The 25482-nt window shown below is 39.9% G+C and overlaps 1 protein-coding gene across 1 annotated transcript; it reads left to right on the top strand.

The window, feature by feature from the left end:
- The first annotated feature begins 1020 nt into the window (after window positions 1-1020).
- On the top strand, window positions 1021-25001 carry LOC127631591 (WD repeat-containing protein 81-like). The gene is made up of 12 exons (XM_052109833.1): window positions 1021-1192; window positions 6882-7280; window positions 9090-12622; window positions 13012-13119; window positions 13228-13421; window positions 13647-13828; window positions 13937-14102; window positions 15342-15507; window positions 15616-16443; window positions 16579-16724; window positions 17217-17399; window positions 19642-25001. The coding sequence occupies exons 2-12, from the start codon at window positions 6922-6924 to the stop codon at window positions 19966-19968; spliced, it is 6192 nt and encodes a 2063-aa protein (XP_051965793.1). The 5' UTR covers window positions 1021-1192; window positions 6882-6921; the 3' UTR covers window positions 19969-25001.
- Window positions 25002-25482: the final 481 nt, after the last annotated feature.

Here is a 25482-nt window from a genome sequence, read left to right as displayed (position 1 = left end):
AGAGCAATGGAAACGCTGCACTGCATTAAAAAGTTGCCTAAATGTCATCTAAATTAAAACATTTAATTTACATACCCTTGTGTTAACTGCAACTGGGAGAGGAAGAATCAAACGTGTCAGGAAAATAATTTTCCCAATCTTCAAGTTCCATATGGATTTTATTATAGGGAACATCTCAAATGAAGAGAGTTTGTGCGTTTGAAGTAAGTTAACACTGTTGGACATTTCCTTTTAACCATATCTCTGGGGTGGAGAGAGAGACACTTGGGACAAAGAGTGAGAGAGTGAGTAAGAGAAAGCCATTATTATTATAGACTACTGCTACTAAGTTTTCCTTTCTTTGCCACTACATATTTTACTACTTAATTGCTAAGGATCAAGTTGTTGTTTCTGGGCAATTGTGATTTTAATAGGAGAGCAATACATGCCATTTAACACTTGTTGTTGCAGTTTTTTTTAATTTATTTTTTTAAAGTTCAATCGACAGCATTTGTGGTCTAATATTGATTACCAATTGATTACCAATCCTCCGTTCTTTGAAGAAAAATAAAGGCTCATTTACAATATAACATGATCAATGGGAAGACATCGCCCTCTTGTGGATGTCAGTAGACAGAGCATTCCTGTCCAAGGAAGGCTTTTTTTTCTCAGTCAGCATAAGATCGACAGAAAAATACATTTCGATTCATGTTTTTTATCACTAGCTGCCCAGTAAACTGCACACTTTTGGATGTCTCGCGTATTTATCACAACTGATTCTTACACTAAGAAGGCTGAGAAGTGTGGAAGCTATTTTTGTACACTACTTAAGTACGCGATGCATCTCCAAAACCTAAAACATTCAACGACCAATGTGTTTGATAGTAATAATAATTGCTTATATTTGACATTACGTTTCCTTTGATTAAGACAACAGTTTGTTTTAATCTCGGGGTGACTTGTATTATGACAACACTGTCGGCTAAAAAGTCACGAGTTTGTCAGAGATGAGAGTCACGTGAGGCTCTGAATTCAAAAACCATTTCTTCTAAAGATAACAAAATATTTTCCTCTTCTTAGAAAATTACAGTGCTGTTATTGCGGTTCTTAAAGTATTAGATATACAGTTATACATCCAGGAAACATGGGGCTTGGCGTCGTTATTGCGGCTGTTCCTCAGTCTAGTTGCTGACAAGCAGCAAACAGTGCAGAGGTGAGCAACATCAACACACTAGCTGCGTCCCTTCTTTCTAAATGTTTGGTTAGCGGTAGTGTTTGTGCGTCTACATTAACACACCAGTTTGCCTAGTGATTTAATGTTTGTATGAGTACTCTCTTAAATCTGTAACTGAACTGACGAGGAGTGACAGTAGTGCACTATTACCTTTTAATTGGGGATGCAAAGGAACTGCAAATGTTGCAGAAGTGAAAGCTTTCTTATCTTGCTTCTATCTGTGTTAATGCCTAACATTTAATGCCCAACATTTAATGCCCATTTTTTCTCTGACGGCTATGGAATGATATTCCGGACATTATTCAAAAGGAATGCGTTTTCAATTTGTGGACGCATAAAATGTGACATAATCCAAACGCAATTGCAAATCGCGCATTACGGTTTGCATTTTCGTTTAAGCGAACGCACAGTGACTGCCAGATTTCAAATGGAAAAGCAAAGTCCGTTTGCAACTGTGTTTCCCATATCTTACAAGTTTTGGAACTGTCATATTTAAATAGCAATTTCAATTACCATGTCTGCTTTTTCACTTTCTCAGCGTCGCGTATGTAGCCAGCCAAAACTCAAATGGAATACTAATTCCCTTAGTATTTCCATTGATGCCTTACACGGAAACCTGTCAATCAGGGTCAAGGGTGGGATTATGCTATGGGGCGTGTTTGTCTTGGGAAGTGACATCACTCACAGTCTATCAGGATCAATAATTAGCACTGCACTTTATTCATCTATAATCTCACACTGGACTGTCAACATATTCTCCTCAATATACTACTTCATAGATATATATATATATATATATATATAGATTTCATATACTCCTACTTATTGTATTGTATATTGTGTGTATTGTTTACTGTACATTGTATATAATTATTGTGTTGTGTAAGTATGTTGTTTACTGTAATTGGTATATGTCTCGTCACTGTCATGACTGCTATGTTGCTCGGAACTGCACACAAGAATTTCACCTACTGTTGCACTTGTGTACATGGTAGTGTGGCAATAAAGTGATTTGATTTGATAAACCGGCATCTGTTCAGGGCATCACCTCTTGACCGTCGACTGTGAGTGACGTCACTTCCCAAGACAAATACACCCCATAGCATAATCCCACCCTTGACCCTGATTGACAGGTTTCTGTGTAAGGCATCGGAAATGGAAATACTAAGGGAATTAGTATTCCATTTGAGTATTAGAAAATCATTTATTTTGAATTCTTATAATAAAGGTGGCTTAAATTTCATTGATTTTGATTCTCTTAACAATACCTTAAAAATTAATTGGCTTAAACGTTTCCTTCACAATCAATCTTCTATTTGGAGTATAATCCCAAGATATATTTTTTCTCAATTAGGAGGTATACATTTTCTTTTAATGTGCAATTATTCAATTAGTAAACTTCCTGTCAAACTTTCCAATGATCATCAGCAGATGCTTATGGCTTGGAAACTTATTTACAAGCATAATTTCTCGCCACACAATTTTTTAATTTGGAACATGTAGTATCTCCAGAAATGTAGGATACCACAGAACAACTGTAATATTCTTCATAAGAGGAAATCTTTATTTCTTGAAAACTGGTACAATAATGGGGTGATATTAGTAAACCAGCTATTTGATAGTGAAGGTAATTTATTTAATTATTCCGATTTTGTTTCAGGATACCAATTCCCAGTATCTAGTAAAGAATTTAATATAGTTTTCAAGGCCATCTCTTTGGAAATCTGTATGCTGTTTAGAAACAATAATAGTGCTACAGTGACTTCTGTTTCTCCCCCTAGCCCTGAATCTACTGTGGTTGGTTCTATTTGTTTTTCAATACATAAATCCAATTATAAAATTAGGTCATTATTTTTGGACCCTGTTACTTCAATTCCGTCCTCCATTTCTTATTGGAATAAACTTTTTGATGATATTAAATGGTCATATGTTTGGTCACTTCCTCAGAAATTCTTTCTAACTAATAAAGTTAAAGAAATATCCTATAAAATTATTCATAGATTTTATCCAGTTAAATACTTTTTTAAAGAAATTTAGAAATGATATTGATACTTCCTGCTCTTTTTGTGAAGCCTCCTCTGAAACTGTTGATCATTTGTTTTGGGAATGTCTTTTTACTCGGTCTTTCTGGAACAATATTGATGCTCTGATTGTCCAAAAGGTTTTATGTAACTTTTCTTTATCATATAGACACATTCTTTTTGGATTTTCTGTTAAAGACAAGAATCTAATTAATGCATGTTTTTGTATAAACCTTCTTTTATATATTGGAAAGTTTCATATCCATAAATGTAAATATATGAAAAGTAAACCCCACTTTAGCTTTTTCAAAGAAGAATTGAAGATGTATTTAAATACAATTTCAACTTCTGTTAACAAGAAAGCAATGAAAACATCCAGAATTAGTGCCATGTTTAATATTCTCTCTTAATGTTTTTTTCTTTTGTGCCCTCTTCTTCTTTTTTTTCTTTCTTCTCTTACACTCTTTTCTTTTTAGACTATTGTTGAATATATTTAAATTTCTTTCACATTTCCTCTCTTAACTTTTCCTTTCTGAACCATAATTTCTCTTTTGTTTTGAAAGATTGTTTATATTTCTTGTATGTATCGTCTTGTTCTGTTTGTTAATATTGCAATATAAAAAAAAAAAATAGTATTCCATTTGAGTTTTGGCTGGCTACATACGCGACGCTGAGAAAGTGAAAAAGCAGACGTGGTAATTGAAATTGCTATTTAAATATGACAGGGCCAAAACTTGTAAGATATGGGAAACACAGTTGCAGACGGACTTTGCTTTTCCATTTGAAATTTGGCAGTCACTGTGCGTTCGCTTAAACGAAAATGCAAACCGTAATGCGCGATTTGCAATTGCGTTTGGATTATGTCACATTTTATGCACCACAAATTGAAAACGCAATTGCAAATACAATTTGCAATTCCTTTTGAATAATGTCCGGAATATCATTCCATAGATGGCAGATCATGATATTCAAGTTGTTTATTCTTGCGAAGTCTGTTTAGTACACAATTAGGGGCAGTGCGTTATTATTACTATATTATACACTGGCGGCGAAAAGTTTGGAATAATGTACAGATTTGGCTCTTATGGAAAGCAATTTGTACTTTTATTCACCGAAGTGGCATTCGACTGATCACAATGTATTGTCAGGACATTAATAACGTGAAAAAAATACTTTTATAATTTGAAAACTTTATTTTAATTACTTACTTTAATTTAAACTACTTCAAAGAGTTCTCGTAAAAAATCCTCCATGTGCAGCAATGACAGTTTTGCAGATCCTTGACATTCCAGCTGTCAGTTTGTCCAGATACTCCAGTCACATTTCACCCCACACTTCCTGTAGCACTTGCCATAGATGTGGCTGTCTTGTCGGGCACTTCTCACGCACCTTACAGTCTAGCTGATCCCACAAAAGCTCAATGGGTTTCAGATCCATAACACTCTTTTCCAATTATCTGTTGTCCAATGGGTTTCTTTGCCAATATAACCCAGGGTTTTTCCTGGCTCAAAATGAGACAGAGGTGGTACCATCCTGATCATGTGCACACATACACTTTTACCATGCCGTCCACTGGCTGAAGCAAACACTTACAAGCAACATATTTTAGGTGTTCTAATAATTAGATGATTGTAGAAAATTACAATTATAATCTTATAGCATATTTAATGAAAAAAGCTAACGTGTTCAACATTAAATACAACATAACAGCTAATGTGTTCATTATAGTTAACAAACAGCAAACTTGATTAACCTCTTAAACCGATCTTTGATCTCAGGTATGGTGGGAAGGGATGTGTAGAGACAAATCAGCCACTGTTTCAGCTTGGATTGGACTGATCGCTTAGATTGACAGGTCTTGATTTACCATGTGCACAGCTTAAACAGTGCTGGATCTTATTACTGGTTACTTATTCTATGTAAGTGATTCTTAGGTTCAGTAAAACCCTTAGATCACTTGTTTGGAGAGTTTTATTGACCTTTGATAAAAAAGACTACCTTGGTTCCAAATGCCATAACTTGCTTTGAGATAACAATACAAAATTTTACCCAGATACAGTTGACATGATTGTAGTCATCATGTCAAGCATGAATAATTTATAAAATGAATAAATAAACTGCTTCACTTTCTCTGCAGTGTTATAACATAAGAGCCTCCAAATGTAATGTACATGTTTGCATTTTTGAGAAAATCAAGGTGTTGGAATGGCCATTACAAAGCCCTGATCTCAATCCAACAGAAAATGTATGGGCAGAACTGAAAATGCATGTGTGAGCAAAGAGGCCTACAAACCTGACTCGGTTACACGAGTTCTGTCTGGAGGAATGTACCAAAATTCCAGCAACTTATTGGTTTTGTGGGTGCTTGTGGAAGGCTACCCAAAATGTTTCACCCAATTGAAACAATTTAAAGGCATTGCTACCAAATACTAACAAAGTGTATGTAAACTTCTGACCCACTGGGAAGGTGATGAAAGAAATAAAAGCTGAATAAATAATTCTCTACTACTTTATGACATTTCACACTTAAAATAAATAGTGATCCTAACTGACCTAAGACGGGGATGTATTCTACAATTAAATGTCAGGAATTGGGAAATAGTTTAAATGTATTGTACAATATATATATATATATATATATATATATATATATATATATGATGACAACATTATCCTCGACAAATAATAGTTGCTAGAGTAAAGATGATTTGATCTGCAGACGTTATACTATGCAACATTATGGACATTTGACACCCACATTTACATTGTCAGTAATTTACATATATTTTAATAAGTATTTTATAACAAGAATTTAATTTAAATTGTTTTTACATATACAGTATATTTCTATTACATAAAATGTATTGTAATCTATACAAGTATTATAACGTGTAATGTTTATTATTCTTATTATAATTAGTTATATAGAAATACACCTGCTACAGGTCAAAAGTTTTAGAATACCAAGACATTTTTGTTTTTAAGAAATTGACACTTGTTCACCAAGGATACATTAAAGTGATCAAGAATTACTGTAAAGACATTTATAAAATTATGAATAATTATTTCTGTTAAGATAAGTGCTGTATACTTTAAACGTTCTGTTTATCCAAGAGTCCTCTACTTGCAGCAATGCAAGTGTTTGGCTTCTATTGTTCATTGAAGCTGCCAGTTTAGGACCTGTGAAGGGTCTGTTTCTCAAACTAGAAACTCTGATGTGCCTCTCTAGGCCATCCACTTCCCTCTTTGTCTTAGTTAGCAGTAGCATTCTCTCAATCTCTTAAAAGAACAAAAGACTGATTAATAATTAATTAAGGAGAAATGTGTTTCTTTTTGGCCAATTTTTACTTACAAGTGTAAAGAGACTTGTAAGAAATGCAAGTGTACTCTATATCTTAGCAACTGAAAAATAAATTGTATTGCGATTTGATTTGGTGAACAGAAGCATACATTTCTTTGAAAAACAAAAATGCCACTTTTGTCCGGTAATGTATATGATACATTTACATAATACAATTCATATTTATATCATATTTTGTATAATTTATAAATTTGCTTATAATTATTACATTCATATTTCTCACAACAAATAAAATAAATGTAATTACACTCATTAGTCACTCATTTACGTTTTTAACTTGTTATAGGGACCTCCAAGGGCCACAAAGTGTTAAACAGACCACGGTCATGGAGTGGCTAGCACCGACTTTAGAGAGGGATCTGGGTATTGATCAGTGGCAGACTGGACCTAGTCAACGGCCCAATGAACTGGTGGTCCTAGTCCCAACCCGCTGGTTGATGGCCCTGAGAAACAAGAGAGTTACTCGCTGTGCAAGATACGAGAGCTTCAGTGAAGGGGAAATCTGCACTCTTCTCCAGCGTTCTCAGATTAAATTGCCATCAGGTTGGACACGTGTTTGTATCCAAGGCCTTAGAAAGCATAAACTGGGATACCAATTAGCCAAGGATCCAGACTGCCATGGAGAGGGACTCTCCCAGGACTCGTTCATGACTCTCATGCAGGGAGTATCACAGTCTAATTTCAGGTGCAGTGCATTTCCTTTTCCTTTGTACCATGTCTTTAATCAAATTGACAACACTTCCATAATTGTATCATCTATACTTTTATTGATGAGAATTTAAACAATCCTTTTAAATTGATCAACATTTATTTACAGAATATGTCAAAACAAAGTAAGCAATTAGCATATTTTGCTTTACTGTTGTAAAGGATGGGCAAGGAGGAGGTGGGTATCGGCAGAACAGTCAACATTAATTACATAACTGAAATTAAACAAACACACAGCGGCTGTGTGTCTCTCTCTCTCTCTCTCTCTCTCTGTCTCTCTCTCTCATACTGGTGTCTCTGGCTCCTCTTTAACCCTCTCCCGCAGAGTGGGCTGATTCAGCACTGGGCATCCATTGTTATGGCCTCTCTGGAGCCCTTGGAGAGATGAGGGGAGGGAAAGGGAAAGACAGAGAAGGGGAGAGAAATGGAGAAAAACTCGCTCGCCGGTCCCCGGACACGGCGTCGCCTTGTCCTCAGCCACTCCTCCACCCTCTGCCGGGTGGCAGCCGCTCCTCCCCTGGCGGACGGCATTGAGACCTCTGACTACCAGTGGCCGGCAGCAGTTTCTCCAATTCCTGGAGGCTGGCAGCGGCGACTCCGTCCCCTTACTGATGGCCGTGGCTCCTCCCCTGGTGGACAACAATGGCGAGGACTCCACGACAGCACAACCCTCCTCCTTCCTGGGTTTCGGCACCAATGTAACCGGTAAGAATGGGCAAGGAGGAGGCAGGAACCAGGTAGACCATCAACATAAACTTTTAATGGTACAACTGAAATTAAACATAACATAAAGTGATTTACAGCAAAACAAAAAGAAGCACACAGACACACAGCTCATGTGTCTATCTCTCAATCTAACTGAGGTCTCCGGCTCCCATTTATCTCTTTCTCCTGCTGATTAGGTGACTCTGTGCCAGCTGTGCACCCTCATTGGAAGGCCACGCCCTCCTCCTCATCACACTCCTCCACCGCCCATTACTCCCCCCTATCTCTGGTGGGGAGACGCTGCCCTTCCAGCTGTTCCACCACCGGTGGTCCTGCCCGCCTCCTGGAAACCTGGGGAGAGACGAGGGGAGGGAGAGGGGAGAGAGAAAAAGAGAGAGAGAGAGAAAAAGTGGCTTGCCAGTCCCCAGACATGCTGTAACCTGGTCCACAGCGGGCTCCTCCGCCCCTGATGGACAGCAGCAGGCTCCTCCCCTTCCAGGCGGATGGCAGCGGGCTCCTCCTCTTACAGGCAAATGGCAATGGCGAGGACTCCAAGACAGCACATTCCTCCTCCTTGGGCTTCGGCAACAATGTAACAGAGATCTCAGGATGGGCAAGGAGGCGGCGGGAACCGGATGAAATTAAACATAACAAAGTCCTTTTCAGCAAAACAAGCAGAAAAAGCACACAGACACACAGCTCGTGCATCTCTCTCTCTCTCTCTCTCTCTCTCTCTCTAACTGACGTCTCCGGCTCTCCTTTATCTCTATCCCTCTGATTAGGTGACTCCGTGCTGGCCGTGCACCATCACGGACTGGCCACACCCTCCTCATCTTCACAACTTTTTTTTTTTCTTGTACACAAAGTAAAGATATAAAAGTTATTTTTTGTTTGTATTGGCCTATTACCTCCCTACCCACTCCAATATACCATGTTTTCTGTGCAGTTGCTTATTGTATATTATTTTTGAGCAATACACATTTGGTAAACTTTGTGTCTAAATGTAATTGGTTCCTGTGTAATATGTTTATAAATGTTAATATACAGTATGTAATAGACCTACATGTGGTTTTATTTTCAGAAATCTTTGGCATGAAGCTTACACAAATCATGTGCAACCATATTCAGATTCTGCAGAGCAGACACAGGTTGGGGCTATAGATGCTGTTCGCCAAGCCTTGCAGAAACTGTTTTGCTGCAGCTTTATCTCTACCGATCGAGTATCACCATCATTCTCTCCAGCCAAAGAGAAGGAGAAAGACTGTCCTTTCCCATCCAGCTCTTCAGCTACCAAACAAAGTACTGACAGTTTGTGTCCAAATGTGCTCCCTGCAGAATGCTTGCTTGAGTCAGAGGAGGTTTTTTATGTAGTTTTCCCTTACACGCAGTACACTGTTCATGACATTGTCACCTACAGTCCAGCTAAGCTGGCCAACAGTCATGCTAAGATATTGTTCATTTTGTACCAGCTACTCATAGCAATGCGTGAATGTCATGCCTCAGGGCTGTTGTGTGGGGATCTCTCCTTACTTGACGTTGCAGTTGATGAGCAACTCTGCAGTCGCCTCAAGATCTCACTGGCACATTATGAAAGGTTCGGAGAGTACAGGAATGCCATGCCATGTGCATTGGGGAGTCAAGTGCCAACAAGTGTCACAGCAAAAGACAATCAGAGTCTTAACAATTATGAGAGTGGACATCTTTGTCAAAATTGTCTGCATAAGCTCAAATCTCTGGTGCTAGACTGGGTCCATGGCCATGTTAGTAACTTTCATTATCTAATGGAGTTAAATAGACTGGCTGGGAGATGTGAGGGAGACCCAAACTATCACCCAGTTTTACCTTGGGTGGTGGATTTCACTGTGCCGTATGGAAGGTTCCGTGATCTCAAGAAGTCAAAATTCCGTCTAAATAAGGGTGACAAACAACTGGACTTTACTTATGAAATGACCAAAGAGGCACTAGCGGCGGCAGCAGCTAATAGCAGTGGTGGCAGCAATTTTGCTTCTGATCTTGGTGGACCAGTAGGACCTTGTGGTTCAGGACAGTCTGATCACCTCCATGTTCCCCATCACATCTCTGATGTGCTGTCAGACATCACTTATTATGTCTACAAAGCTAGACAGACACCTAAATCTGTACTGTGCAGCCACGTTCGTTCCCAGTGGGAGCCCAATGAATATCCAGCCAGTATGGAGCGCATTCAGAGTTGGACTCCAGATGAATGTATCCCAGAATTCTACACTGATCCTTCTATATTTTGCTCTATTCACCCAGACATGCCAGACCTTGATGTACCTCCATGGTGTAACTCATATGAGGAGTTTATTGCTGTGCATAGACAGTTGCTAGAGAGCCGAGAGGTGTCTCAGCAGTTGCACCACTGGATTGACCTAACATTTGGCTACAAGCTCTCAGGTAAAGAAGCTGTCAAGGCAAAGAATGTGTGCTTACATTTGGTGGATTACCATACCCATCTCACCAGCTATGGAGTAGTGCAACTATTTGACCACCCTCACCCACCTCGACTTGCACCTTACCAGTATTCGCCTCCAGAACCTCCTCACTTTGGTCCTGTCAGTGTAACGACATGGCATATTCCACCACTTGAGACTACAATGGATAGAGTGGATGGATTGGTCCCAGAGGCAACAGGATGTGAATCCAGTGGCTGGTCAATGGTTGGCCGTGACGATGTGCTTGAGCAAGGAATGGAAGCCCTTGACCTAAGTGGCTCAGTAAAAGCTACTTCTGTTCCAATTCCGTTGGTTGGTTCCTCTGGTGGAAAAACTGCCATTGACAATGCTGCTTTGGCCATTTCTCCCTCTCATGGTTCTTTCCCCGGAGAAACACCAGGAAATGTCAAAAATAATCTGGGTTCCGGTATCAGAGCATCAACGCTTCAGAGACCTGCTCCTCTTAGTAAAATGCCAGAGGTGTCTAATTTTGAGGATTTCAAGATAAGCCTTCCAGAGGGATTCAAACCTTCTCAGCCTTTGGAAGAGTTAGAGAAGCTTAACAACTTCCTGGTGAAAGGGCTACATTCTCAAGTCCAGAATACAATGAATCTTGAGATGAACAAGAATGACTTGAGACCTGTACTCAAATCTCCTCTGTCATTCACAGACCTTTTCCAGAGAGATATGCAAGCTTTGGGTGTCCTTATCGCGGAGATGTTTTATTCCTCTAAACTTCAAGGATTTGGCCCAGGCACACATCTGAGTGACCGCTTTCAAGCAGTATTGAAGTTGTGTTCTACAAACCTTCGTGATGTTCCTCTACCACTTCATCATGCACTGGAAACACTTCTGCAGATCCACAAGCACTCTTTTAAGACAGAATCACTCACATTACACTCACTAGGACTGCCATTTCTTTTCAAGTATGACCCTGTATATGAAGGTCTTCCACCACCAAACCCTTGGCAACTGCTTAGTCCTGTTCTTTCCCCTCTACCCTTTCCAGCATATTTCGCAACACTCCATAGATTCATATTCTCCTACCACTCCAAGATAGACTCCATCAACAGTGTTCAGGGTCGTGACATTGTATTCAATCTATGGCAGCAGCTGGAGACACTTCTAAAGGGTGACATCACTGCAGAGGGACTCGAAATTCTTTTGCCATTTGTGCTTGCCTTGATGTTAGAGGAGTCAACTGCAGTATATGCTGCCTGGTACTTATTTGAGCCTGTGTCAAGGGTTCTTGGGCCACGCAATGCCTCTAAGTACTTACTCAAGCCATTGGTGGGGGTATATGAGAATCCCAGATGCCTTCGAGGTCGTTTCTACCTCTATACAGATTGCTTTGTGTTGCAGCTTATTGTTAGGCTTGGCCTACAGGCATTCCTTTCAAATCTTCTTCCTCATTTTCTGCAGATCATTACAGGATTTGAAGGCTGCAATAGAGGCACAGGGTCAGGGGAGGGCCTTAAAGATTTAAGGGGAGCTGCTGGTGCCTTAGATGAGGAAGAGGAGGACTTTGAGTGTGAGAATGGCAGGTCGTCTGCTGCTACATCAACTGGCAAAGTTGGAGGAGGCAGTGGAGGTGGTAGTGGAGGTGCTGTCGGAGACCAAGGACTTGTAGATTATTCCTCCGGCATCAGTCTTAATGACCAGGTTTTTCTGACTGAAGGTGAGGACTTTCAGAATGGCTTTTATGTTAATAATAGTGCATCCGGAGCAGCAACAGGACTGGCTGCTAAACAGCTGAGCCAAAGCTTTGTAAACAAAGACCAAGACCAGGAATCTCTCAGTGTGGGGAAGCTCAGTGACAAAAGCAGTGCTAGTGAGGTGTCCATTGGTGACCGTGCAAGTTTAAAGTCTGTTGACAGCAGTCATGATCTGAAGCAAGCTAGTGATGGTGAGGATGGTGGAGAGCTTGAGGATGAGGAGGAGACCGGAGATGACAGACAGATTACAGTTCAGCGTGTGCCCAGTATAGAGATGACTCTTTCAGTCTGCACAGAGGACTCTGAGGGAACTGTGGCTACTCTTGAGGGAGACATCATGAATGGAATGTTGCAAGGAGATGCAGAGAAAAACATGGAGGAAGAAGACAATGAACATGACACTTTAGAGGATTCTGAAGAAAAAGAACACAAGATATTGTTAGGTAAGGGGGGAAAAGCTTGTAAAAAAATATTATTTTTGTATATTTTATGCATTTATTTTAAAGGGATAGTTCTCAAAACATTTACTCAATCTCATGATGTTCCAATCTTGTATGACTTTCTCCCATGGAACACAAAAAGCATAGAGGGAATGTTCATTCTCAGTTACCATTCACATTGTTCGCATAGTCTGGTGGATAAAACGGCAATGAAAGTGTGACTGTGACTGACACTCTTTTTTTTTTTAACAGCTCCTTTTGTGTTCCACAACATGAGGGTGAGTAAATGGTGGCAGAATTTTCATTTTTGGGTGAACTATCCCTTTGTACATCTTTAATTTTCATACCAAAATTTTAGTACAACTGAAACAACAAGCCGTTGTCTTTTTCAGATACTGTTTGCAAAACTGTTAGGTGGCTGTCTGCAAAACTGGGGCCAACATTGACATCTCGATACATAGCTAGGCACCTGCTGCGGTTCCTTACTTCCTGCTACATAGGTAGAAGTTGCAGACATTAATCTCTGCAGTCCTAAACTCATTGGTGATTTTAGTTTTAAACATTTGTTGTAATGCTCTCTGTTAAAACTAACCTTGTCTGTATTTAAGGTCCTGAAAAACACCAGTTTGTGTTATCTGGGAATGAGGAGAATAGCCTTGAGAGTGTTGGAAGTGTGTATGAGAAGAAGCCAGTTGTTGGTGACCAGACTGCACGACCAGTCCTTGAGAGTCTTATTTACATGGCGCATCTCTACGGAGAACCAGTGTTGACTTACCAATATCTCCCCTACATAGGTTACCTGGTAACTCTGACATTTCTTAATCTCACTTTCTAGACAACTGTGCAGGAATAATTGTGTATGAGCACAGACAGCACCCTCAATTTGTATAAAAAGCATTAAAAATTCTTCATGAAAATAATATTTTCTAGGAAAGAAACCCTCAGTGTTGTGTTAAAAATCTGACTGATTTATAGAATTTCTTCTAATTTTGACTTGAAGTTTTGCTATAATCCTCGAATCTCAAAGGTCTCTCCACCTCAGTCTTGTCGCTTAAACACTCGAAAGGAGGCAGGGCTTTTGGCCGCAGTGGTACTCACTCAAAAGATTATAGTGTTCCTGTCAGACACCACTCTGATGGACATGCTGATGAAGATTAACCAGGAGGTTCTGCTGCCTCTTCTGGATTTGTTAACCTCAGCTAAAATGGGGTAAAACTTTACATATATTGCATTGGTTATGGTTAAATGTTCAATCTCTCCTCAGCTTTATTCTTCATATGCACACTTATTAGCTTGCCTTTTTTTTCCTGGGCTCAGCTTTCCCAGTGGAGTGCAGACTCATTCTGCTGTGTGTTTGAAGACCCTGAGCCTCATGGCACTGATCTGCCTCCGTATTGGCCGAGAGATGATACAGCAGCACATGGCAGAAACACTCTGCAGGTTCTTCCAGGTTTTCTCCTTATTGCACAGTCTACAAAATCAGGTAACCAAAGACAATATTCGAAGTACAATATTATATAATATAATAGATGATTCACGTACACAATAGTTATGTGCTTTATTTGTTGTTTAGATATCTAAATATATAAATATGTCTCTCAGCCTAATCTGTTTTCCGTCCCAGCTGCATTTTGTTTTATTCTTGAACATAAAATTAACCCGGAGTGTGTAATTCCTGCACCACTACAGTTACAAAATTAATTTACAAAAAGAATCACTGTTTTCAGAATCCTCACTCTTTAATGGATTCTTTGGAATTCGTTTTAACAGGGAGATGGTTACACACTAAACAAAGTAATATGTGCTTTACTGTGCTATGAAATCATTATATTATAACATTTACATTTACATTTATGCATTTGGCAGACGCTTTTATCCAAAGCGACTTACAGTGCTCTTATTACAAGGACAATCCCCCCGGAGCAACCTGGAGTTAAGTGCCTTCCTCAAGGACACAATGGTGGTGGCTGTGGGGATCGAACCAGCAACCTTCTGATTAACAGTTATGTGCTTTAGCCCACTACGCCACCATCACTCCAGTTATAAACAACTTAAGATGAGGACACATTCATGGAAACTTGTATCTTGAACATTAAGTGGCTTTTAGATCAAATTGTAATTTTCCCACTCTGTTTAATCACACTACCTGCTAAAAGGCCACTGTAAAGTGATAGCACAAAAAGTGAACACACTTAAGCACAAACATTCACACTTAGAGACACACACACTCATATCGAAACTGCAATATTCTAAAAACTCAAAAGTCATGAATATTAGTAAACATAACTTCATCAAGCATAACCTATTAAAAGGCATTGCGATCTTTCAACACATTAGTGTTTCATTCATTAAAGCATGACAACCTAAATAAGCTTCTAGAACCCTACCAGAAACCATATCCAAGCATTATTGAAAGTAAAAAAATTAGCCAAGCGGTTAATAGGTAAACATACGGTACATCTGGAGATGTCCTGCCGCTGCTGTCCTGACCTGCGGCTGACTGAACCTTCTTTTGAACACAGATTTTTTTCTGTACTAACTCAATTATGGACTTTTTGTTAATTGTAACCAAATAAATCTTATGTAGTGCAGCTTCAAAATATGCCTTTTAAGTTTGTAACATTTGAATATTCTTTGAAATAAGCCTCAAAGCATTGTTAGTATTTGGCCTGTAGACTGTACTTTTTTTTTAGATGAGTAAACAAATTTTTTTTATATGCAGCTGGGAAGTGCCCCACGTAGGGAGGTTGGAGACAGCACATACCTGGATGTATGCGTTCCAGATGGAACAATAGTTACTTGTGAGCTTGGAGTTTTGGAGCAACTCCAGGCTGTGTTTAATCCTGAAATGGCTTATGCATCTTACATTCCATTCTACTGTCTCATTGGTAGGTCACGTTTCTACTGGGTAGCTTGTAAGACACATCTTTTGAGCATTAATATAGGTACATAGGTTTTATTGGTTTAATTTATGAACATTGATTATTTTTAAACAGGTGATGCAGCGATTCGCAAACTAGTTCCCAACCACGAGCTTGTATGGAGCCTGGCACAATCATTTCATGAGAGAGCAAGTCCAGGTAGCCCGGAATCCAACCCACCTGGAGGCCAAAAAGCATCCACTATGGGCTTGTCTCCTAGTATGCGCCGCCAGATGGGGCGTAGTCCCATTCCTGCTCCCTCCTCCACTTCCACACCACTAGGTGGAGACATCATGCCTGAGTCAGGTACTTTTGGCAGCCATCTAGTTGGAAACCGTATCCAGGTACCCCGGGACACTGAGATCTGTGGGAGTCCTAACTTGTCCTCTGTAGAAACATGGGGATGGCCTTATGGTAGCCATGCTCCTCAGTTGAGTCTAGCCACCACTGCATTTTCCTCAGCCGGACCTTCCTTCTCTCTTTCCTCATCCTCCTGGGTCATGGGACCCACTCCAGAGGATAGCGCCCTGAAACAGGACCTCTCTCGCAGTAGCCGCTCCTTACAGGGTAACTGGCTTGCATACTGGCAGTATGAGATTGGTCTGAACCAGCATGACTCGCACTTCCATTTTCACCAGATCCGACTTCAGAGTTTCCTGGGCCACTCGTGCACAGCTAAGTGTCTTTCCCCACTAGCAGGGGAAGACTACTTCTTGTCCGGGAGTAAAGACAAAACAGTGAAGCTGTGGCCGCTATATAACCACGGCGATGGCACACGAGATGTTAAACCACGGCTCACGTACACAGAACACCGCAAATCTGTGTTTTACGTTGGGCAGCTCGAAGCCTTGCAGGAAGTAGTGAGCTGTGATGGCACTGTGCATCTCTGGGATCAATTCACAGGTATGAAATGCACGATACTGCTATGATACTATTGTAACATTTGTTTAACTGTTGTTCTGGTGCCAAGAAAGAAGGTTTATTACCTTGACAGTTTTTATTTGATTCTTTGTCTGACTCATACTGTTCTTTGACTAGGTAAAAATATTCGTTGTATTGAAGCTCTGGATGGGAAGAACCCTATCACGGCTGTCGCCACTATGCCTGCTCCTCACTGCAGTGTCATGTTTGCCAGTGCCGACTCTGTGCTCCGTTTCATAGACCCACGCAAACCTGGCTTACAGGTACTCTTCATATCTCTCTTCATACCAGTACATATCTGATTTTACAAGCCACTATCATTATCCTCAATGTGGCCACACTGGTCTTATTCAGATATTTTTTTTTAAAGCATTATATTACATGGTTCTCTGGAATACTCTTTTCTAATTGGCCAATTTTAGTGTTCTGCTGTTAAATAGTTTTGCATAATGACCCCTAAACTGTTTATTTGACCACTGTCAACCAATTTCCTACACTGTACTAGTTCTAAATATATCATTTGAGTCAATACGAATATTTCATGTTCATTTATTTATGTATTTGGGAAGTAGCCATGTAATAAGCAGGATAATTTACAGTAATCTGGTCATTATGGAAAAATAAACCCCAACAACGAAATCAGGACCCCAGTAAAAAGCAGAGTATGACTGTACATCATCCCAGGCGGTTTTTATGTCTTACTGGAATGCTAATTATTATCAATAAGTTGGATTATGTTATTGCTCTGTTGACAGCATGAGTTCCGCCTGGCTTACAGTAACATGAGCGCAGGGCTGATCCGCTGCCTGGCTGTCAGCCCTGGTGGACGCACTGTGGCGGCAGGTTTCTCCACTGGATTCATAGTGCTATTAGATGCAAGAACAGGTCTTGTGCTTAGAGGCTGGCCTGCTCATGAGGGCGATATACTGCAAATGAAGGTGAGTATGCATGCACGCACATGGTTAATGTGTAGTCTAAGATGTTGTGACAGGAATTATGGAAAGGAGGCGAGAATCGGCTTGCCAATATAAATACTATTTCATTAAGAATTTAAACCAAAAGACACAAACACACACATATGATGGACAGCTGCCCGTAAATGTTCTCTCTCTATTGCAACACCATCCTCAGTCAGCCTTTATCCCTCTCGGAGGCTTGATTAGACTGATAAGGGGCCGGGTGTGTAGAATCAGGACCCGGCCCCGCCCTCCGCCCTGTCACAGATGTGCATACAACTGCATGCTCTCATTTCTCTGGTAGATGTCCTTTGCAAGTCACATGCTTGTAAACAGAAATTGTACATATATTGATTTATGAGTTAGTATTATGTAATAATAACAGGGTTACAGACAGTTCATGATATTGCTGAAACAGGTAAGTTTCACCTAGTTCATTTGCCGTCATTTTGTGAATAAACTTCACTGCCACTCATTAAAAGAGTTGTTACTCATAGACTATATGTATAACCATCTATTAGAACAGAAATCCTCCAGGGTTCCCACATGTCCTGGAAAACCTGTAATTTTGTAATGCAGTTTTCCAGTCATGTAAACTGAATACTGAAATGTCCTGGAAAGAAATTATTTGTCCTGGAAAATATTTTTGTAAACAAATCCCTGTCACATATATTCTCTGCTCATCTACTATCATATCGGTTTCAATCTGACTAAATGTTTTAAGATTTGATTTACTTTTCTACAAAATACAATGTTTTTCCCCATTCCAGTATTGCTGTTAACCAAAAAACACTTATGTTATTAACTTCAGACAAAGATGATGGTTGGACCACAGATATTTTTATTCATACCCTGGGTTAGTAGCATGGTGATTCGGCCTTAATACCTTGTGATTGTAATTCATTTTAAATAATTAAATGACCGAAGTCATCTTATATCACGATTAACACATTTAGTATGTGGAAAATATGTACAGAATCATGGAATCTAGTTATAAAAATGGTATTAGCTGCAAAAAGTCCTGGAATACACACAGAAACGGCAAAATAAAAGCTCAAATTAAATGGACGCATGTGTTTTTGCTTAAATATTTGAATTGTTGGACACTTAAAATGTCCTGGAAAATTGTGCCTTTAAAAAGAGTGGGAAACCTGTCCTCAGATAACAAAACTGCCACTTTCTTATATACTTAACCCTTTTGGTGTAGAGAGAAACCAGATCATGATGGTCATGCTCATGCAGGGCTATTCAGATGCACCCCTGAAGGGCCACCAGTCAAGCTCCAAAGGAGTTCCAAATTACAGTGAGAGAGCTATCCGTTAGCATTGACATTCATTTTTATGGCTGAACCCCCTGAAGTTTGCAACATGGAGGCTGACTCATTACTCTTCAATTGGAGCAAATAGTCCTTTTCAATCCCTCCAAAAAAAAGAAAGAATCACTTGTAAAACATTTACAATAGTATAATAAATTGTTGCAATTTATATATTTATTAAGTTTTATTTTGAATGGCCATCAATGGGGATACATAATTTTTGCCATCATAATGGTGCAGTTTTGGCATCTACCAGGGCTGGCTAAGGGGGTGACGCTAACCAACCACTCTTATTCTTTGTCAGTGTCTTGATCAGTACTTGAGCTTTCTGTGTAAAGAGTAAAAGGTATACTCCATTGGTTTGTTCAGCAGCAGTCAACAAGTGACTAGCACTAAGCAAACTTTATTTAACCCGGATTCGTGGGGTCAAAGCTCGGTCTCTGCCACCAGAGGCCCATGTTTGGGCAACCATATATGAGTTACTCATTAGGACAAAATATTTGAGCCTTACAGAATTCTGCACATTACATAGACTTGCTATTATTTGCTTATTTATTGATAAATGTATAGGATATGTATTAACCTCACTTGCATCATCCTGTTCTCGAAATGAGCGAAAGTTTTTCTCAGTGAACTGTAAAACGGGGCTCAACAATAAGAATGACCCGCTGAGGAGAAAGAGTTTGAAACTGAACCTGCACATTCCCACTTTCTCTCACGAACACACTGGGTCTTTCTAAATCACGATCCAATCATGATATAATGATGCATTGATATGTATCACAGTATGTATCGTGAGGTGCTTGGCGATACCCAGTCCTACAACTGCAGAAAAAAACTAATTGTTGAACCTTGGTTGACACTTCTCCATAAATTTCTTTACTTAACGATGTGTTTGTCATTTTGTAGGCAGCAGAGGGAAATTTGCTGATTAGCTCCTCTTCAGACCACACATTGTCTGTTTGGAAGGATGTGGAGCATAAGCCCCTGCACCAGTACAGAACTCCATCTGACCCTATCCATGCATTTGATCTTTATGGTGCTGAGATTGTGGCAGGCACCGTTGCCAACAAGATTGGGGTGTATTCCATTCTGGACAACACAGCCAACCTGGCAGGATGCACCAAACTCAGCTCAGAAAACTTTCGTGGGACCCTCACAAGTTTGTCTGTGCTGCCTACCAAGAGACTTCTACTGCTCGGTTCTGAGAATGGTGCCATCAGGCTACTGGCTTAAACTAAATCTTTAAAGTATTTTAAGGTCCTGCTATTGTGTTGCTTTTTCAGAAGACTATATTCTCCCTGTGCCACAATGAAACAAGCTTGATATGCCAACCATGCACAATGAAATTTGCTTCATAGAGGTAGCAAGCCTGATATTTAGATTTTAACCTCTCTGAAAGAGGACTTAAAACCTCACTCTTTAGTAACTGACCAAAACTGAATATTGCCTATAATTCTTACAATCAACATTTTTACAAAATTGAATTTTTAATGTTTATGTATAACTTATAACTGCACTAGCTGCTGTTTGTATCTAATGATCAACTTTGTATTTGGATTGTAGATCCAAGTGTGGTCCTAGTGTAGTGTTATCTAATCACCACACTGAGATTCACTGGTCAGACCTTGTTAATCATATCACATGATTCCATTCACCAGACTTACTTAGCAACTATGCAGTATTAATGGTAGACATTTATAATGCTCCATATTTTGGCACCTTCTTTTTTTTTACAACGCAATTCATTTCTACATCAATGGACAATACTGAATAGATGAACGTGATCAAAATGTGAATTTGGTCAAGTCCAAGATGACTCCTCTTTTTGTTACTGTACACTGATTGTAAGTTTAAACTCCAGATATGCAAAGGAGTACTTCCTGAATCCTGTGCTTGGACCTTCTGCTAGACTATATAGATAAATTTGATACTGTATTAACCTTATCTTGAATGATGTAGTAATTCACCCTTGATTGTCATATCAACCCCTTGTCAAATGACAGATGTTACATTTTACACACAAATATGTATGTTTGTATATACATACACACATTTATATAATGTGTATGTATGTATGTATGTATGTATACATGTATACACACTCTCACCTAAAGGATTATTAGGAACACCATACTAATTCTGTGTGTGACCCCCTTTCGCCTTCAGAACTGCCTTAATTCTACGTGGCATTGATTCAACAAGGTGCTGAAAGCATTCTTTAGAAATGTTGGCCCATATTGATAGGATAGCATCTTGCAGTTGATGGAGATTTGTGGGATGCACATCCAGGGCACGAAGCTCCCGTTCCACCACATCCCAAAGATGCTCTATTGGGTTGAGATCTGGTGACTGTGGGGGCCATTTTAGTACAGTGAACTCATTGTCATGTTCAAGAAACCAATTTGAAATGATTCGAGCTTTGTGACATGGTGCATTATCCTGCTGGAAGTAGCCATCAGAGGATGGGTACATGGTGGTCACAAAGGGATGGACATGGTCAGAAACAATGCTCAGGTAGGCTGTGGCATTTAAACGATGCCCAATTGGCACTAAGGGGCCTAAAGTGTGCCAAGAAAACATCCCCCACACCATTACACCACCACCACCAGCCTGCACAGTGGTAAAAAGGCATGATGGATCCATGTTCTCATTCTGTTTACGCCAAATTCTGACTCTACCATCTGAATGTCTCAACAGAAATCGAGACTCATGAGACCAGGCAACATTTTTCCAGTCTTCAACTGTCCAATTTTGGTGAGCTCTTGCAAATTGTAGCCTCTTTTTCCTATTTGTAGTGGAGATGAGTGGTACCCGGTGGGGTCTTCTGCTGTTGTAGTCCATCCGCCTCAAGGTTGTGCGTGTTGTGGCTTCACAAATGCTTTGCTGCATACCTCGGTTGTAACGAGTGGTTATTTCAGGCAAAGTTGCTCTTCTATCAGCTTGAATCAGTCGGCCCATTCTCCTCTGACCTCTAGCATCAACAAGGCATTTTCAGCCCACAGGACTGCCGCATACGGGATGTTTTTCCCTTTTCACACCATTCTTTGTAAACCCTAGAAATGGTTGTGCGTGAAAATCCCAGTAACTGAGCAGATTGTGAAATACTCAGACCGGCCCGTCTGGCACCAACAACCATGCCACGCTCAAAATGGCTTAAATCACCTTTCTTTCCCATTCTGACATTCAGTTTGGAGTTCAGGAGATTGTCTTGACCAGGACCACACCCCTAAATGCATTGAATCAACTGCCATGTGATTGGTTGATTAGATAATTGCATTAATGAGAAATTGAACAGGTGTTCCTAATAATCCTTTAGGTGAGTGTGTGTGTGTGTGTGTGTGTGTGTATATATATATATATATATATATATATATATATATATATATATATATATATATATATATATATATCTGTACTTACAGTGTATATACACTCACCGACCACTTTATTATTATTCATGTGATTACACCTGCTGCCACACAATTGGCTGATTGGATCATGTATAAAATCATGCAGATATGGGTCAGAAGCTTCAGTTAAAGTTCACATCAACCATCAGAATGGGGGAAAAATATGATCTCAGTGATTTCGACTGTGGCATGATTGTTGGTGACAGACAGGCTGGTTTGAGTATTTCAGTAACTGCTGATCTCCTGGGATTTTCAGGCACAGCAGTCTCTAGAGTGTAAGGAACTGGTGCGAAAAGCAAAAAACATCCAATGAGCTTCAGTTCTGTGGATGGAAACATCTTGTTGATGACATGTCAACAAAGAATGGCAAAGGCTATGGTGACACAGATAATCCCTCTGTACAATAGTAAGCAGTATAGCATCTCAGAATGCACAACGTGGCGAACCTTGAGGTGCATGGGCTACAAAAGCAGAAGACCACGTTGGGTGGACCACGTTCCTCTTCTGTCAACCAAGAACAGAAAACTGAGGCTGCAGTGTACCTACCAATTGTGTACCTCCAGATATGTCAGACCAGGTGATGTTTTTCCAATCATCTATTGTCCAGATTTGGTGAGCCTGTGCCCACTGCAACCTCAGTTTCCTGTTGTAAGCCGACAGTAGTGCTACCCAGAGGGGTCTTCTGCTGCTGTAGCCCATCAGCCTCAATGTTTGACGTGTTGTATGTTCAGAAATAATTTTCTGCATAGCTCTGTTGTTACCCGTGTTTGTTTGGGTTACTGTCACATTCTTGCCAGCTTGGACCAGTCTGGCCATTCTCCTCTGACCTCTGTCATGAACAAGCCAATTTCGCTCACAGAACTACCACTTACGGGGTGGTTTTTTTTTTGTTTTTCACACCATTCTCCTTACACTCTAGAGTCTAGAGACTGTTTTCTGTGAAAATCCCAGGAGATCAGCAGTTACAGAAATGCTCAAACCAGCCCGTCTTGCACCAACAATTATACCACAGTCCAAATCACTGAGATCACATTTTCCCCATTCTGATGGTTGAGAATCCTGACCCATATCTGTGTGATTTTATACATTACACTTCTGCCACACAATTGGCTGATTCGATAATTGCATGATTAAGTAGATGTACAGGTGTAACTAAAAAGTGGCTGGTGAGTGTGTATATTATAAACTCAGCAAAAAAAAGAAACGCCCCTTTTTCATTAATTTTTTAAAAATCCAAATAATTTTACAGTTCTTTATTGTAAAGGGTTTAAACAATGTTTTCCATGCTTGTTGAATGAATGAAAAACTTTATTTCAAATAGGTCAAATGAACCATAAACAATTAATCAACATGCCCCTGTGGAATGGTCGTTTAGACACTAACAGCTTCCAGATGGTTGGCAATTAAGGTCACAGTTATAAAAACTTAGGACACTAAAGAGGCTTTCTACTTACTCTGAAAAACACCAAAAGAAAGATGCCCAGGGTCCCTGCTCATGTGTGTGAACGTGCCTTATGCATGCTGCATGGAGGCATGATGACTGCTGATGTGGCCAGGGCAATAAATTGTAATGTCCTTACTGTGAGATGCCTAAGACAGTGCTACAGGGGGACAGGAAGGACAGCTGATCATCCTCGCAGTGGCAGACCATGTGTAACAACACCTGCGGGACAGGTACAGAATAGCAACAACAACTGCCCGAGTTACACCATGATTGCACAATCCCTCCATCAGTGCTCAAACTGTCCGCAATAGGCTGAGAGAGGCTGACTGAGGGATTGTAGGCCTGTTGTAAGGCTGGTCCTTCCCAGGCATCACCAGCAACAATGTCGCCTGTAGGCACAAACCCACCTTTGCTGGAGAAGACGACACAAAAAGTGCTCTTCACTGACGAGTCGTGGTTTTGTCTCACCAGGGGTGATGGTCTGACTCACGATTATAGTCGAAGGAATGAGCGTTACACCGAGGCCTGGGGCGGTGTGTCATAGCATCATCGGACTGAGCTTGTTGTCATTGCAGGTAATCTCAACGAAGACATCCTCCTCCCTCATGTGGTACCCTTCCTGCAGGCCCATCCTGACATGACCCTCCAGCATGACAATGCCACCAGCCATACTGCTCGTTCTCTGCATGATTTCCTTCAAGACAGGAATGTCAGTGTTCTGCCATGGCCAGCAAAAAGCTCTGATCTCAGTCCCATTGTTTAATGCAGACTGTTACTTTTGATATGCAACAATTATGAATAGATATGAACTAGGAGATTCATTTTTAATTTATTTCCAGAATGCTTCATGTGAATCATTGCTGTCTCCAAGCATTCCAGAGTATTCTGTAAGAATTCTTTCTTACTACTGAAACAAACATGATGGCACTCTTAATTCCCTTCTGCTCTATGTAACCCACTAGTTGCCAAGGTTGGTGCATATTGGCTTTTAAATTATGAATACTGATATGATTTCTAATTGATTCAAGCCTGGATTATCTAGTTTTACAAGTTTTCTCATTTTAGCTTTGAAAATCACTTTCATGTGCATACTGCAACTTTTTTTTGTGTTTTGTTACTAAATATATAGGTTTTAATTGAGTCCCCGATAGTGAATTTGAAAGCTGAAAATTGGGTTATGCCATTTTTAATTTACCATTTTGATAAATCTGATTCATAGTAAAACTGACATTTGTGATCAACATACTTTTGTATATTACAGATGCCACATTAATAATATAGCACACACACAAACGCATGCATCATTGTCCACAACTCTTGCATTGCATTATGAGTATTTTTGTTTTCTTTTTTACTTTTAAACTGACTATTTTATATATACTCACTAAAATAAACATTTTCAATTATTAAAAGTGATCAGAAATGTGTGTGGTATTTTTCAAAAAAGTTTACCAAATTCAAAAGAATACTTTTCTGCCTAATGAGTGATCAACTGACCTACTCATGGTAATGCGTAATGTAGTTGATCAGTTCACATGTTTTTTTATATTGTTGTGCTTTTAACCAGGTCACACACTAGAGAGGTTACTCTAACAGGACAAATTCCATTTGAGTTTGCAGCAGAGTGCCTTTCAACTGCTCTCAATTTGGAAATCTTGGCAGATGCCTGCGGACAGCCCAAGGTAATGGTGGAATCTGGCACTAGTTTTTTCACTGGCATATAAGATCAGCAATATAAAAGCCCTTTATCCAGTGGAGGTCTATAATAACAGTATTGGCAGTGCCTGTCATACCCTTTTCATTTATCTCCTGCTAATTTTTTGGAGCCAGTTGTGTTTGTTGTACAGTGTGTTTTACTTACAGTATAATCAGTATCTGGACCCACAGTGTCAG

The sequence above is a fragment of the Xyrauchen texanus genome, chromosome 38 (genome assembly GCF_025860055.1).
Source record: "Xyrauchen texanus isolate HMW12.3.18 chromosome 38, RBS_HiC_50CHRs, whole genome shotgun sequence".
Lineage (NCBI taxonomy): Eukaryota > Metazoa > Chordata > Actinopteri > Cypriniformes > Catostomidae > Xyrauchen > Xyrauchen texanus.
Note: the sequence above shows the minus strand (reverse complement) of the source record. Positions and strands in the feature narration are given on the sequence as shown.

Coding starts and splice junctions, on each gene's coding strand:
- LOC127631591 (XM_052109833.1), top strand. CDS start 6,922: ATGGAGTGGCTAGCACCGACTTTAGAGAGGGATCTGGGTATTGATCAG. Junction 13,422..13,646: donor TCCCCTACATAGGTTACCTG/GTAACTCTGACA, acceptor CGAATCTCAAAG/GTCTCTCCACCTCAGTCTTG. Junction 16,725..17,216: donor CACGCAAACCTGGCTTACAG/GTACTCTTCATA, acceptor CTCTGTTGACAG/CATGAGTTCCGCCTGGCTTA.